Source organism: Silurus aristotelis, assembly GCF_946808225.1.
Source record: "Silurus aristotelis genome assembly, chromosome: 10".
NCBI classification, from domain to species: Eukaryota; Metazoa; Chordata; class Actinopteri; order Siluriformes; family Siluridae; genus Silurus; species Silurus aristotelis.
Genome location: NC_139583.1, coordinates 541,572 through 559,071, shown reverse-complemented (window position 1 = coordinate 559,071; position 17,500 = coordinate 541,572). Strand labels below are relative to the sequence as shown.

At 42.2% G+C, this 17,500-nt stretch overlaps 1 protein-coding gene and 1 long non-coding RNA gene across 3 annotated transcripts in view; both read left to right on the top strand.

Annotated features, from left to right (window-relative positions):
• Positions 1-3,479, top strand: part of fgf7 (fibroblast growth factor 7) — a 12,594-nt gene extending 9,115 nt beyond the window's left edge. For both annotated transcript variants that reach the window (XM_083552518.1, XM_083552519.1), the window contains one exon: positions 2,593-3,479. In XM_083552518.1, the coding sequence (XP_083408644.1) occupies positions 2,593-2,808 (216 nt within the window). In that variant the 3' untranslated portion in view covers positions 2,809-3,479. The remainder of the gene's footprint in view (positions 1-2,592) is intronic.
• Positions 3,480-13,245: 9,766 nt separating this feature from the next.
• LOC310732215 overlaps positions 13,246-17,500 on the top strand; it is a 74,236-nt gene continuing 69,981 nt past the window's right edge. Inside the window, exon 1 of the long non-coding RNA XR_014535394.1 lies at positions 13,246-13,425. This is a non-coding gene — a long non-coding RNA (uncharacterized lncRNA). The remainder of the gene's footprint in view (positions 13,426-17,500) is intronic.

Genomic DNA, 17,500 nt, shown 5'->3' with positions numbered 1-17,500 from the left:
AAGCATATGTATTTAAGAGTGTGTAGGAGTGTTTGGGGTTCTTTGAGAGTGTGTAGAGGTATTTGAGTGTGTGAAGGAGTGTTTGTGGTTTGTGGGTGTGTAGGAGTGTTTGGGATTGTGTATTAGTGTTTGGGAGTGGGTAGGAGTGTTTGGGGTTGTTTGCGAGTTATTTAGAGGTATTTGCAATTTTTGAGTGTGTAGGTGTATGTAGGATTGTGTGTGAGTGTGTGTAAGTGTGTAGGAGTGTGTGTGAATGTGTGTACGTGTAAGAGTGTGTGTAAGTGTGTATAAGTGTGTAGGATGCTGTAGGAGTGTGTGTAAGTGTGTAGGAGTGTGTGTAAGTGTGTGTAAATGTCTAGGAACATTTGCAAAGCGTGTGTAAGCGTGTAGGACTGTGTAGGAGTCTGTGTAAGTGTGTAGGAATGTGTGAGTGTGTGTAAATGTGTAGGAGTGTGTGTGAGTAAGTGTGTTTAAGTGTGTAGGGGTGTGTGTAATTGTATTAGTGTGTAGGAGTATGTAGGACTGTGTTTCAGTGTGTAAGAGTGTGTGTGAGTGTGTGTAAGTTTGTAGGGGTGTGTTTAAGTGTGTAGGAGTGTGTTTTAGTGTGTGTAAATGTGTAGGATTGTGTGTGATTGTGTGTAAGTGTGTGCCTGAGTGTGTGTAGGAGTGTGTGTAAATGTGTGAGTGTGTAGGAGTATGTGTAAGTGTGTGTAAGTGTGTAGGAGTGTGTGTGTAAGTGTGTAGGAGTGTGTGTGAGTGTGTTGGAGTGTGTGTGTGTGTGTGTGTGTGTGTGTGTGTGTGTGTGTGTGTGTGTGTGGGTATGAGTGTGTGTAAGTGTGTGAGTGTGTAGGAGTGTGTAGGAGTGTGTTGGAGTGTGTGTGGGGGGGGTGTGAGTGTGTAGGAGTATGTGTAGAAGTATGTGTAAGTGTGTAGGAGTGTGTAGGAGTGTGTGTGTGTGTGTGTGTGTGTGTGTGGGTATGAGTGTGTGTAAGTGTGTAGGAGTGTGTGTAAGTGTGTAAAGTGTGTGTGAGTGTGTAGGAGTGTGCGTGTGGGTATGAGTGTGTGTAAGTGTGTAGGAGTGTGTGTGTAAGTGTGTGAAGTGTGTGTGAGTGTGTAGGAGTGTGTGTGTGGGTATGAGTGTGTGTAAGTGTGTAGGAGTGTGTGTGTAAGTGTGTGAAGTGTGTAGGAGTGTGTGTGTGTGGGTATGAGTGTGTGTGTGGGTATGAGTGTGTGTAAGTGTGTAGGAGTGTGTGTGTAAGTGTGTGAAGTGTGTAGGAGTGTGTGTGTGTGGGTATGAGTGTGTGTAAGTGTGTAGGAGTGTGTGTGTAAGTGTGTGAAGTGTGTAGGAGTGTGTGTATGAGTGTGTAGGAGTGTGTGTGTGGGTATGAGTGTGTGTAAGTGTGTAGGAGTGTGTGTGTAAGTGTGCGAAGTGTGTAGGAGTGTGTGTGTGTGGGTGTGTGGGTATGAGTGTGTGTAAGTGTGTAGGAGTGTGTGTGTAAGTGTGTGAAGTGTGTAGGAGTGTGTGTGTGAGTGTGTAGGAGTGTGTGTGTGTGGGTATGAGTGTGTGTAAGTGTGTAGGAGTGTGTGTGTAAGTGTGTGAAGTGTGTAGGAGTGTGTGTGTGAGTGTGTAGGAGTGTGTGTGTGGGTATGAGTGTGTGTAAGTGTGTAGGAGTGTGTGTGTAAGTGTGCGAAGTGTGTAGGAGTGTGTGTGTAAGTGTGCGAAGTGTGTAGGAGTGTGTGTGTGTGTGGGTATGAGTGTGTGTAAGTGTGTAGGAGTGTGTGTGTAAGTGTGCGAAGTGTGTAGGAGTGTGTGTGTGTGTGTGGGTATGAGTGTGTGTAAGTGTGTAGGAGTGTGTGTGTAAGTGTGCGAAGTGTGTAGGAGTGTGTGTGTGTGTGGGTATGAGTGTGTGTAAGTGTGTAGGAGTGTGTGTGTAAGTGTGCGAAGTGTGTAGGAGTGTGTGTGTGTGTGTGGGTATGAGTGTGTGTAAGTGTGTAGGAGTGTGTGTGTGTAAGTGTGCGAAGTGTGTAGGAGTGTGTGTGTGTGTGGGTATGAGTGTGTGTAAGTGTGTAGGAGTGTGTGTGTAAGTGTGCGAAGTGTGTAGGAGTGTGTGTGTGTGTGTGGGTATGAGTGTGTGTAAGTGTGTAGGAGTGTGTGTGTGTAAGTGTGCGAAGTGTGTAGGAGTGTGTGTGTGTGTGGGTATGAGTGTGTGTAAGTGTGTAGGAGTGTGTGTGTGTGTGTGGGTATGAGTGTGTGTAAGTGTGTAGGAGTGTGTGTGTGTAAGTGTGCGAAGTGTGTAGGAGTGTGTGTGTGTGTGGGTATGAGTGTGTGTAAGTGTGTAGGAGTGTGTGTGTAAGTGTGCGAAGTGTGTAGGAGTGTGTGTGTGTGTGTGGGTATGAGTGTGTGTAAGTGTGTAGGAGTGTGTGTGTGTAAGTGTGCGAAGTGTGTAGGAGTGTGTGTGTGTGTGGGTATGAGTGTGTGTAAGTGTGTAGGAGGGTGTAGCACATGTGCTGCTTTTATACCGGAAGGTTCAACAGACTGAACACTGCGCTGTATGGAGTTTATAGTGATGCCTCATGTTTTGTGTTGGACAGAAGGAGTATAGTGACAGCTGCAACTTTAAGGAAGTGTTTTTGGAGAACTTCTACACGGCCTACATGTCAGAGAAATGGAGCAAAAACGGGAAGGACATGTTCATCTCTCTGGCACAGAAGGGCCGACCACTGAGGGGCAAGAAGACTCGCAAAGAGAGCATCGCCTCACACTTCATTCCCCGCACATGCAAAGAGGATGACAGGACACCGATCTGACCCCAGACACACACACACACACACACACACACACCACACACACACAGCAGAACTATCTATTTAAAACCCCAATGTCCACTGTGTGACGTGTGCACTGCTCCTTCATTTAAACACTGACTGATGACACATGAAGAAACTCTTCATTAACAGTGTGTGTGTGTGTGTGTGTGTGTGTGTGTGTGTGTGTGTGTGTGTGTGTGTGTGTGTGTGTGTGTGAGAACAAGAAATTCTACTGTATTCTGATGTGTAAGCTTTTTAATGTAAGTTATCCTTTATTATTATTATTATTAATATTATTATTAATTCAGACTTTCGAACTTCGGCCCACGTCCCAAACTCCTGCTTAGGAGACTTTATATTAAACACTGGGGTTTGAGACAGAGCTGAGTGCCAGTTATGTAACACTGTTGTAAGATTTAAAGCTGCAGCTGTGATGTAATGAGGCTCAGGAGAGAACAGCTGGAGTGTGGCTGCGTTACAGCTGTGTTACAGTGAGATGAGGAGCAGCAGAAGGACGCTGTGTATTAAAAAGCTAGCGGTAACAACGCACACTGTACAGGAACACTGTGTTCGTGTTTATGACCCTGTGACTCATCTACATTTCCTGCAGCTTCTCTCATTGGTTATTGATGTGTTTGATTAAAAACTACAGGACTGTGTCCATGGTAACAGCATTGTGTTTTATCTAAGTAATGTGTTCAGTGTCTCTGAGTACCTACTGATCCTGCGTCTATTCATAGATTATTATTTATGGTGTTTTTCTAATATTCTGAATAAATAACCGGAGACATGATAAACAAATGGATAAAAGATGTAAAAAGGTCCTTCATTCTGAAAGAGTTTTCCCTCTAATGCATGCTTTTGAAACACAAATTCATCTCCAGCAGGGGGACCTGGGCAGCCAGAAGTGAAATCCCCAGGTCTGTGTGCACCTGCAAACTTACAACAGGAGCAAGAATAATGGGGCCTGAGGCGGAAGCAAAGTTCTCCACAAGGTCAGAGAGGGAAGGGATGTCCTCAGCAGAGCAGTGGGTAAAAACAACATCCTTAGGTAAAAAGGAAGGCAGAGCAAAGTCCTCAGCAGAACAGGGGGCAAAACAACATCCTACCTCGCTCAGGCATGGGGCAGAGCAATGTCCTTAGCTGGGCAAGGGGCTGAATATCATCTTCAGCAGGTCAATGTCCTTAGCTGAGAAAGAATCACAGAGATAGTCACAGCTTGGCACAGAAGCACGGCAGTGGCCTCAACAGTGGCTGATGGAAAATGTAGGCCAAGGCCTTAATTACGAGGACAATCATTTCAGGCTTGTATTTATAAACTCATAGATGAATAATGGATGAACAGACACATAGCTGGGGTGGCTGACAGATGTATTAAACTAGAAAGATAAATATATTTTGCCCTCTTCTGCTTTTCCTGAAGGAGACCTGTGAATAATTATGCATTTATAGCCATAGTACCTGGACACACACACAGCTAACACACAGCAGACACACAGCACACAAAGCAAACACACAGCTAATACATATTACCCACAAACAATACACACATTTGTTATTTATTTTTGACAATAGCAACAAATATTTAAACAATAATGTCTGAAGATGTGACTATTATAACAATTAAAGTGAACATAGTGAAGTTTGTTGCCAAAGAAATGCTGAAACGGTGCAGTGTGTGTGTGTGTGTGTGTGTGTGTGTGTGTGTGTGTGTGTGTGTGTGTGTGTGTGTGTGTGGTTCTCCCAGAATAGAAGGAAATAAAGTGTGTGTACACCTAGGCCTCTGTCCAGCAGGAGTGCTCTTCCTCCTCAGAGCTTGGCAGGTCTGTTGGAGTTGAAAGCATGAGGCTGAAGCCCCGTGAGGACTGCGTGAGACGAGATCAACAGTGGAAATGTTTCTGCTGCTATATGCCAAGTTCATAAACTCAGTAAAGAAACAATGTTTTTATATTTTTAGAGAGCCTCCCATAAATAAATCTCCCAGACCACATCATCTAACGCTGCAGAACAACTCGCTCTGATTCCAAAACCTGCACAGAAAGTCGTCGGAATCATCATTTAACATTAATAAAAAGAGTCTCCAAATTTAATATTTTTAAAGTAAATGTTTATTAGGTCATGTTATATAAAACCATAAAATTCAAAGAGAGTGTACTTGCATTTATACACAACTATAGATATATGAAGATTTATTCAGGTATATTTTATATAGGCACTTGTAGATTTATTTAGGATACTTTTTGTATTGGCACATGTAAACTTATAATTATATAATTATATGTATATTTACATAGGTATAAATTATGTATATATAACCAAGAGCTACCTCTGCTGCAGAGGATAAGTTTATTAGAATCACCAGCCTTAGAAACCATAGATTTACATAAATGCTGCTCTGAGTTCAAGTAGCAGACATATTTCAACACCCACTGTTCAGAGGAGACTGTGTGAGTCAGACCTTCATGATCAAATTGCAGCAAAGAAACCTTTACATAAGAAGAACAACAAGCTGAAGATACTTGCTTGCTCCAAGGAATGGACATTAGATCAGTGGAAAACTGTCCTTTGTTTAAAGAGTTTAAATTTGAACTTTGTGATGTGTCTTTGTTAGACGTACAGAAAGTGAATGGACGGTTCCTCACTTCAATTAATTTTATGTTTATTTGTATCAAGCATTTAACAATGCACATTGTCTCAGAGCAGCTTTACACAGATAATGTGGTGATAAAGATGAATATGTTCTTTATAAGTGTAAGTTTGTCCCTGATGAACAAGTCGGTGGAGACTGTGGTGAAGGAAAAACTCCCTGAGATGCAGAAGGAAGAAACCTTGAGAGGAACCAGACTCAAGAGGGAACCTCATCCTCATCTGGGTTCCACCGAATGTCCATTTATTACAGATAAACGATGTTAAGGTGCAGTGATGGAGATCAGAGCAAACTGTAGTCCTGAGTCAGTGTAGGAGACTGTTCATATTAAATACAGTCCAAATCCATCCTCAAAGCTCCTGATCTTACTGCAGAATTTCATGGATCTCCAGCGTGTTGATGAGAAACATTCTCAATTGCATAGAATTGCCTCCATTTGAAGAGAACATCATCCAGAGGAAGATCTGGACGAAGTGGGAAAAGGGGCAATAACAGTGATCTCTAGAACCTCAGGAGCATGTTTAACAATGAATGAAGAAACTGAAACAGCATGGCGACCACAGCATTCTGCAACGACATGCAGCCATCACATCTCATTTACACTTAGTAGGACCATCATTTGTTTTTCAAAAGGACAAAGACCCTAAACACACCTCTAGGTAATAAAAGAGCTTTTTGTTCATGAAGGAGAGTGATTGAGCGATGCATCAGATGACCTGGCCTCCACAATCACCCCATCTAAACTCAGATGAGATAGTTTGGAATGGTTTAGACAGGAAAAGAAATGGCAGCCAACAAGCACTCAACATCTATGGGAACTCCTCAAGTGTTCCCAAGTGTTGGGAAATCATTCCAGGGGACAACCTCCTAAATCTGCTGAGAGAATGCCAAGAGGATAGAAAGCGGTCATCAAAACTAAATGGATCTACTTAGACCATCTAAAATGTAAAACATATTCTGGGTTCTTCAACACACTTTTGTTTACTACATAATTATTTCATAGTTTGGATTCTTCAGTATTAATATACAATGCTGAAAAGAATCAAAATATAATAAATAAATAAAAACACTAAAGAAGACATGGTGCTGACACTTTTGACTGTTGCTGTACAGGTGCATCTCAATAAATTAGAATATCATTAAAAAGTTGATTTATTTTAGTAATTAAATAGAAAAAGTGAAACTGTATATTATATAGATTCATCACACACACACTGATATAATTCAAGTATTGATTTGAGTATTAAATACAGATACAGTAAATAACAGACTTTCCAGAAGGCCAACATTTCACTAAAATGTGTTTTGATTAGCTTTATGAAGTCTTCTCATCTACAAAAATGAGAAAACTTCATAAAACCAATCAAAAAACATTTTGAGTGAATTGTTGGTCTTCTGGAATAAGTGTGTACTCTTTTTATCCCACACTCCATTCTGCACTGATATCATCATTATTACACACTCATACTGAGAGATACTAACTCATTATTACAGGCAATGTGTGTGTGTGTGTGTGTGTGTGTGTGTGTGTGTGTGTGTGTGTGTGTCTCAGACAGAGATAAAACTTTACATTAATCTAATTTCCTGTCCAGAGACGTCTGAATGGTGTTCTGGACTTGATTTCACTGTGTGTGTGTGTGTGTGTGTGTGTGTGTGTGTGTGTGTGTGTGTGTGTGTGTGTGTGTGTGTGTGGTGATGTGTGTGTTTGTGTGTGTGTTTGCGTTCACATCTGGCCCAGTAAGTTCAGTAAGACGAAAAGGGAAAGAGTTGTGACCCAAACACAGCCTGAGCAAGGTGAGTGCTCCTGCCAAGTCACGCAAAGTTAACTTAGTGGATAATGTGGAACATGCTGTGTGTAAACAGGCTGCAGGCTGGGAGTCAATTTAGAGCTCACTAATCACATCTACTTAAACTAATCAGGGTGGAGTTACAAACACACACATCACTACACTACACTACACTACACTACACACACACACATCACTACACTACACACACACATCACTACACTACACTACACTACACACACACACACACATCACTACACTACACACACACATCACTACACTACACTACACTACACACACACACACACATCACTACACTACACACACACATCACTACACTACACTACACTACACACACACACACACACATCACTACACTACACACACACATCACTACACTACACTACACTACACACACACACATCACTACACTACACACACACATCACTACACTACACACACACATCACTACACTACACACACACATCACTACACTACACTACACTACACACACACACACACATCACTACACTACACACACACATCACTACACTACACTACACTACACTACACACACACACATCACTACACTACACACACACATCACTACACTACACTACACTACACTACACACACACACATCACTACACTACACACACACATCACTACACTACACTACACTACACTACACACACACATCACTACACTACACACACACACACACATTACTACACTACACTACACACACACACATCACTACACTACACTACTCTACACACACACACATTACTACACTACACACACACATCACTACACTACACTGCACACACACATCACTACACTACACACACACACATCACTACACTACACTACACACACACACATCACTACACTACACTACACACACACATCACTACACTACACTACACTACACTAAATACACACATCACTACACTACACACACACACACACACACACACACATCACTACACTACACTACACAACACACACACATCACTACACTACACACACACACACACACACACACACACACATCACTACAAACACATCACTACACTACACACACACACACACACACACACACACACACTCACATCACTACAAACACATCACTACACTACACACACACATCACTACACTACACACACACACACACACACACACACACACACACACATCACTACAAGCACATCACTACACACACACACACACACATCACTACACACACACACACACACACATCACTACACACACAACTACACTACACACACATCACTACACTACACTACACACACATCACTACACTACACACACACACACACACACACATCACTACACACACATCACCACACTACACAACACACACACAAACACACATCACCACACTACACTACACACACAAACACACACATCACTACACACACATCACTACACTACACACACATCACTACACTACACACAAACACACACATCACTACACTACACACACACACACACACACACACACACACACATCACCACACACACACACACACACACACACACACACACACACACACACACACACACACCACTACAAACACATCACTACAAACACATCACTACACTACACTACAAACACATCACTACACTACACACACACACACACTTACATCACTACAAACACATCACTACACTACACTACACACACACATCACTACACTACACACACACACACACACACACACACACACACATCACTACAAACACATCACTACACACACACACATCACTACACTACACACACACACACACACACACACACACACACACATCACTACACATACAACTACACTACACACAGATCACTACACTACACTACACACACATCACTACACTACACACACAACACTACACACACATCACTACACTACACTACACTACACTACACACATCACTACACACACACACACACACACACACACACACCACTACACACACACACACACACACACACACACACACACACCACTACACACACACATCACCACACTACACTACACACACACAAACACACATCACCACACTACACTACACACACAAACACACACATCACTACACACACATCACTACACTACACACACACACATCACTACACTACACACAAACACACACATCACTACACTACACACACACACACACATCACCACACACACACACACACACACACACACACACACACACACACACATCACTACACTACAGTACACTACAGTGCACGCAGACTGTGGGGCTCCAGTGTTGAGGCTTCTGTTTCACTCAGAGCTTCAGGAATCTCAAACAAATATTTGTCCTCCAACACGGAACCACAAACATGCTGGAGACATGCCAACACACTGTCTGTCTGCATCTGTGTGTGTGTGTGTGTGTGTGTGTGTGTGTGTGTGTGTGTGTGTGTGTGTGAGAGTATATGCATATATATATATATATATGTACAGTATATGTGTGTAGTGAGGTATATGTGTGTGTGTGTGTGTGTGTTGTAAGGTGTGTGTGTGTGCTGAGGTATGTTTGTGTAGTAAGGTGCGTGTGTGTGGTGAGGTGTGTTTAGTGAGGTGTGTGTGTTGTGAGGTATGTTTGTGTAGTGAGGTGCGTGTGTGGTGAGGAGTGTGCGTGTGTAGTGAGGTGCATGTGTGTAGTGAGGAGTGTGCGTGTGTAGTGAGGTGTGTGTGTGTAGTGAGGTGTGTGGTGAGTTGTGTGTGTGTGGTGAGGTGTGTTTGTGTGTGTGTGTGTGTGTGTGTGTAGTGAGATGTGTTTGTGTAGTAAGGTACATATGTGTGTGTGTGTGTGTGTGTGTGTGTGTGTGTGTGTGTGTGTGTGTGTAGTAAGGTGCGTTTGTGTAGTGAGGTGCGTGTGTTTGTGTAGTGAGGTGTGTGTGTGTGTGTGTGTAATCCCTGAGGTGTGCTCAGTGTACGAGGTGTGTGTGTGTGTGTAGTGAGGTACATGTGTGTGTGTGTGTGTGTGTGTGTGTGTGTGTGTGTGTAGTGAGGTGTGTTTGTGTAGTGAGTTGTGTGTGTGTTTGTGTGTGTGTGTGTGTGTGTGTGTGTGTAAACCCTGTGGTGTGCTCAGTGTACGAGGTGTGTGTGTGTGTGTGTGTGTGTGTGTGTGTGTGTGTGTGTGTGTGTGTGTGTGTGTGTTTATTGGGTGCTACAGAAAGTTGTGACTCTGATAAAGTTTTTGTGTGCGTGTGTGTGTGTGTGTGTGTGTGTGTGTGTGTGTGTGTGTGTGTGTGTGAGAGAGAGAGAGAGAGAGAGAGAGAGAGAGAGAGAGAGAGAGAGAGAGAGAGAGAGAGAGAGAGAGAGAGAATAGCTCCTGCTCCTCCTCACTCTGTAAGCCAGCTATCAGGAAGATGAAATAATAATTCAGTTGTCCTTCAGGAGAAGGTTATGAAGAACACAAAGCAGCTGAGGTCCAGCAGCAGAGTCTCATCACTCTCAACACCTGATGCAGCCCATGCTGAGCTCCACCTCAAAGCCTCCTTAGACCTTTCTTCTCCTTCCAAGAGCTTGTAAAATACCAGCCATAAAACATGCCATTGGACTGTTATATCTACACACACACACACACACACACACACACACACACACACACACACACACACACACACACACACACACACACACAGAGTTGAGTTTAGCGTGAGTGTTTTTACTGCAAGTATTATTATGAGCGTGTATAAAGATTTACAGGACCAGTAATGTCAGTCCTGACCTTTATTACAGCTGATTAGAGTCAATGTACAGCTTTCACCAAGATCCATCTTCTACATGGTCTTCTCCACATCTTCTACATGATCTTCTCCACATCTTCTACATGATCTTCTCCACATCTTCTACATGATCTTCTCCACATCTTCTACATGATCTTCTCCACATCTTCTACATGATCTTCTCCACATCTTCTACATGATCTTCTCCACATCTTCTACATGGTCTTCTACATGATCTTCTCCACATCTTCTACATGATCTTCTCCACATCTTCTACATGATCTTCTTCACATCTTCTACATGATCTTCTCCACATCTTCTACATGATCTTCTCCACATCTTCTACATGGTCTTCTACATGATCTTCTCCACATCTTCTACATGATCTTCTCCACATCTTCTACATGATCTTCTTCACATCTTCTACATGATCTTCTCCACATCTTCTACATGATCTTCTCCACATCTTCTACATGGTCTTCTACATGATCTTCTCCACATCTTCTACATGGTCTTCTATATGATCTCTTCATCACTTTCTGTCTACATACTGCAGATTATTTATTATTGATGTCTGTGTAATTTGGGTTCATTAGAAAATAATTAGATATAATTATAAAAATTGAAATATGCAGTTACATTTCAAAGATTTTCTTTAAACATTTACATTTCAACAGGTTTTCAGATGGTTTTTAAATAGATTTTTAAAAAGAATTTGTTTTATATATTAAACTTTAGGTTTATCGAATATCACATTTGATATTTGCTTTATTTGGTGTATTTCTTTCTTCCTTTCTTTATTATTTAATACTGTATATTTAATCATTATGAAAATAAAATCAAAACATCATTAAACACACACAGACACACACACACACACACACACACACACACACACACGCACACACACGCATGCACACACACACACGCACACACACACACACACACACACACACACGCGCGCGCGCGCGCACACACACACAGAGCAGTGTTGCGTGAGTGTTTTACTGCAGGTCTTTGGTGTATAAAATTGTTTAGCGTATGTTACAGATATAGCGCTCGGGGCTGCGTTTCCTCCATGTGTTACTGATGAGAACGTCTGCACGCTATTCTGCTCTTTCATTTACTGTGTCTGGGAGGAGTGAGTTCTCGTCTCTCATCTCACGTCTTCAGCTCAGAAAAGTCTCAGCCTTCTTTCAACCTGAATGCTGGTGATGTGTGTGTAGGTGGTGGAGGTGTGTGTAGGAGGTGTGTTTCTAGGACCCCTGCTTTTCATTCTAGGACCCCTGCTTTTCACAATATACATGCTTCCATTAGGAAATATTATTAGAAGGCATAGAATTAGCTTCCATTGTTATGCTGATGATACCCAGCTATATATTTCATCCAAACCAGGCGATACAGCTCAATTAGCTCGCATAACTGAGTGTGTTGAAGAAATAAGAGATTGGATGACCCACAACTTTCTACTATTAAATTCTGATAAAACGGAGATTTTGCTCATCGGCCCAAAAAATAGTACACAGAAGCTCCAGCATCTCAGCCTGCATTTAGACGGTTGTTCTGTAACTACTAGTTCAACGGTAAAAGACCTGGGAGTTATTTTAGACAGCAACTTATCTTTTAAAAATCACATCAATCAAGTTACAAAAACAGCCTTCTTTCACCTTAGAAATATTTCTAAGCTAAGAAATATCTTATCTATATCTGATGCAGAGAAGCTCGTCCATGCGTTTATGACCTCTAGAATAGACTACTGTAATGCATTACTAGGTGGATGTCCTGCATCATTAATAAACAAGCTTCAGTTAGTTCAGAATGCAGCAGCAAGAGTTCTTACTAGGTCAAGAAAATACGATCATATAACCCCAATCTTATCGTCCCTACATTGGCTTCCTATTAAGTTTCGAATAGACTACAAACTACTGCTACTCACTTATAAAGCACTAAATGGTTTGGCTCCCATGTATCTATCCAGTCTCTTAACACGCTACAATCCGTCACGCTCCCTGAGATCTCAAAACTCTGGGCTTCTAGTAGTTCCTAGAATAGCAAAGTCCACTAAAGGCGGTAGAGCATTTTCACATTTAGCTCCTAAACTCTGGAATAGTCTTCCTGACAGTGTTCGGGGTTCAGATACACTCTCCCAGTTTAAGTGTAGATTAAAAACATGTCTTTTTAGCAAAGCCTACACATAACACACATCACACACATCACATCACAACCTTGTGCTCCAGAACATCTGATCACATGCACATTATCAACTTGTGCTGTTAATATCATGAACAGCAGCTACGCTAATTCCTCTCCACTGCTTCTCTTTCTCTCCCCATCCCGAGGCATCCTGAGGTTTGGCCAGCTCCAGTCACGTCCCACCTCGTGAAGATTTTGGACCTATGGATGATCATGGAGAAGTAGATGCCGAGTGTTTAAAGGCGCTGGCATGGAGAAGCTGATGCTGGATCTATGATGATCACAAATTGTTCTGTATTGTTGAAAGATTTATGACCAAACTCTTGATGTCACCCATATGAGGATGGGTTCCCCTTTGAGTCTGGTTCCTCTCAAGGTTTCTTCCTCATGTCATCTAAGGGAGTTTTTCCTTGCCACAGTCGCCACGGCTGCTCATCAGGGACAAACGCACACCTTCACCTTCACTGTTGTTTTCTGTAAAGCTGCTTTGAGACGATGTCTGTTGTGAAAAGCGCTATACAAATAAACTTGACTTGACTTGACTTGACTTGAGGTGGAGGTGTGTGTGACGGTGGAGGTGTGTGGGGAGGTTTAGGAGATGGAGGTGTGTAGAGGAGACGTGTGTAGGATGTGGAGGTGTGTCGGAGGTGGAGGTGTGTGTGGAGGTGTGTGTGGAGGTGGTGGAGGTAAATGTGTGGGTGGAGGTGGGTGGAGGAGGTGGAGGTTTGTGTAGAGGTGGGTGTGGGTGGAGGATGTGGGTGGTAATGTAGAGGTAAATGTGTGGATGTAGGTGGGTGTAGAAGGTGGAGGTTTGTGTAGGGGTGGTGTGGGTGAAGGAGGTGTAGATGTGTTTAAAGGTTGATGTGTGTGTAGAGCTGGATATGGGTGGAGGTGTGTGTAAAGGTGGATTTGTTTAGAGCTGGATGTGGGTGGAGAATCAGTACTGCTGGACTTTTTACCATAGAGAATATTACCAACAACTCTGTTTCTTCAACCAATCAGATTTCAGATTCTCCTCACAGGGCAGCTCACTGTCCCAGAATAGTGTCAGCATTGTTTCGTCCTCTGATTGGTTGGTCAGAGGGAAACACACACACACACACACACACACACACACCACCCTCAAACCATCCCCACTGTCAGGGTCAGGAACACACACACACACACACACACACACACACACACACACACACACACACACACACACACACTCTTCCATGACCTTTACTGCAATGTTTATCCACAGTCATCTGTTCCATCAGCTGCATATTAAACAAATCACACTGAATAAACACACTACAAACATCTACACCAGGGGTGCCAATACCTCGATCACACTCTACTGGACGATCACTGAGGTAGTGTGGGTGTGGGGGGATACACCAGGGGTGCCAATACCTCGATCACACTCTACTGGACGATCACTGAGGTAGTGTGGGTGTGGGGGGGATACACCAGGGGTGCCAATACCTCGATCACACTTTACTGGACGATCACTGAGGTAGTGTGGGTGTGGGGGGATACACCAGGGGTGCCAATACCTCGATCACACTCTACTGGACGATCACTGAGGTAGTGTGGGTGTGGGGGGATACACCAGGGGTGCCCAATACCTCGATCACACTTTACTGGACGATCACTGAGGTAGTGTGGGTGTGGGGGGATACACCAGGGGTGCCAATACCTCGATCACACTCTACTGGATGATCACTGAGGTAGTGTGGGTGTGGGGGATACACCAGGGGTGCCCAATACCTCGAACACACTCTACTGGACGATCACTGAGGTAGTGTGGGTGTGGGGGATACACCAGGGGTGCCAATACCTCGATCACACTCTACTGGACGATCACTGAGGTAGTGTGGGTGTGGGGGGATACACCAGGGGTGCCCAATACCTCAATCACACTTAACTGGACGATCACTGAGGTAGTGTGGGTGTGGGGGATACACCAGGGGTGCCCAATACCTCGATCACACTCTACTGGACGATCACTGAGGTAGTGTGGGTGTGGGGGGGATACACAGGGGTGCCCAAAACTTCGATCACACTCTACGAGGCTAACGCTGAGGTAGTGTGGGTGTGGGGGGGAGCGTCAGGCTCTAGCAAGCCACCGAGTTGCCCAGTTATCCACCGATTTATTTCTTCTAAACTTAAGAAAGGGTAAAAATGAGTGGGGGACTGGAAGTTGAAGCCATAAACCCACCACTTCCATACTGAATGGGAGGAGGACTTTTTTCACAATGTCGTATTCGAAGGCCGTTTGCTTCATCTGCAGCTACTGTCTGGTCTATGGATCCCTGGCTGATTCCATTCAGTGCAAATCATCAGAGTGAGGAAATGACAAAAAAATTTACATTGTTATATTGTGCAATATAAATAAATAAAAACATAAATAAATATATAATTTGCATTTTTTTGTAGGTAGATCATTTTGACTTGGTCATTTTCAGAGGTGGGAAGTAACGGAGTACAAAATACTTCGTTACTGTAAGTAGATTTTTCTGGTATCAGTTTTTTACTCCACTATTTATTTTTCAGACAACTTTTTACTTTTACTCATTACATTTTTACACAAATATCTGTACTTTTTACTTCTTACATTTTTAAAACCGGCTCTTACTTTAGTTTTAATCCATTGATTTGGTGAAATATTTATTTTTTATTTTCACTGCGCGCTGATTTCAGCCGAACAACTGATTTCCTGTTACTGTCTTTTTCAATCCACTGGTGTATAAAGTCCTGACCCTCACTCTTTACGAAGGTAAGAATCAGCAGGCAGAAGCAGTAAGAAGTTTGGGGTGAACGTGGATGAGACAGAGGGAGTCAGTGATTAAACATGACTGAGAACAGACACATTCATGATCATCATCATCTTTTCTCTGCTTGTGTTCTGTATGTGGATCTTCAGCCTGAATACATTCATTAGGTAACAACATTTTTAATTCGTTTTGTATTTATATATACAGTACAGACCAAAAGTTTGGACACACCTTCTCTTTCAAAGAGTTTTCTTTATTTTCATGACTATGAAAATTGTAGATTCACACTGAAGGCATCAAAACTATGAATGAACACATGTGGAATTATATATGGAATTATATACATAACAAAAAAGTGTGAAACAACTGAAAAATGTCATATTGTAGGTTCTTCAAAGTAGCCACCTTTTGCTTTGATTACTGCTTTGCACACTCTTGGCATTCTCTTGATGAGCTTCAAGAGGTAGTCACCTGAAATGGTCTTCCAACAGTCTTGAAGGAGTTCCCCGAGAGATGCTTGGTACTTGTTGGCCCTTTTGCCTTCACTCTGCGGTCCAGCTCACCCCTAAACCATCTCGATTGGGTTCAGGTCCGGTGACTGTGGAGGCCAGGTCATCTGGCGCAGCACCCCATCACTCTCCTTCTTGGTCAAATAGCTCTTGATGCCTTCAGTGTGACTACAATTTACATAGTCATGAAAATAAAGAAAACTCTTTGAATGAGAAGGTGTGTCCAAACTTTTGGTCTGTACTGTATATATATATATAAAATTATTGTAAAATAAAAAAATTAAAACCTCCAGCAAAACATACACTTATTCACAACAAAAGTTTACTGATTAAAAATATTTTTCTTTACTTATATCTAAGTAAAGAAGGGACGTCGTGAATAAGTGTATGTTTTGCTGGAGGTTTTAATTTTTTTATTTTACAATAATTTTAATTATATATATATATATATATATATATATTAATACAAAACGAATTAAAAATGTTGTTACCTAATGAATGTATCCAGGTTTTATTTTTGCACAAAGTCTCAAATCAAACACCAAATCCGCCATGTTTTACACAATTTACCCTCTGGGTGGCGTTTTGTGGGTTTTTCCCTCATAATGGCGACACGAACATAAATTACTGTCTTTATTGATCGTACAGATAAAAACAATACATCATTCAAATCTGTAAAATGTCTATGATTATATATATAAAAGCTTCTTGACTTGAAGAGGTGCAGTTTCTCCGGTATCACCTCATTAACTGTCCGTGTGGAAACATAGCAAAGGCTCTTAATGATGTCCACACGTCTCTGCACTGATACAGCCTTTATATTTAATCACTGTACATATGCTTACATACATATCACATGCTGTACATATGATACATATTTATCTCTACTATTTGCACGATTGCTACTTTTTGCACTTCTGGTAGATGCCAAACTGCATTTCGTTGCTGTACCTGTACTATGCAATGACAATAAAGTTCTATCTATCTATCTATCTATCTATCTATCTATCTATCTATCTATCTAT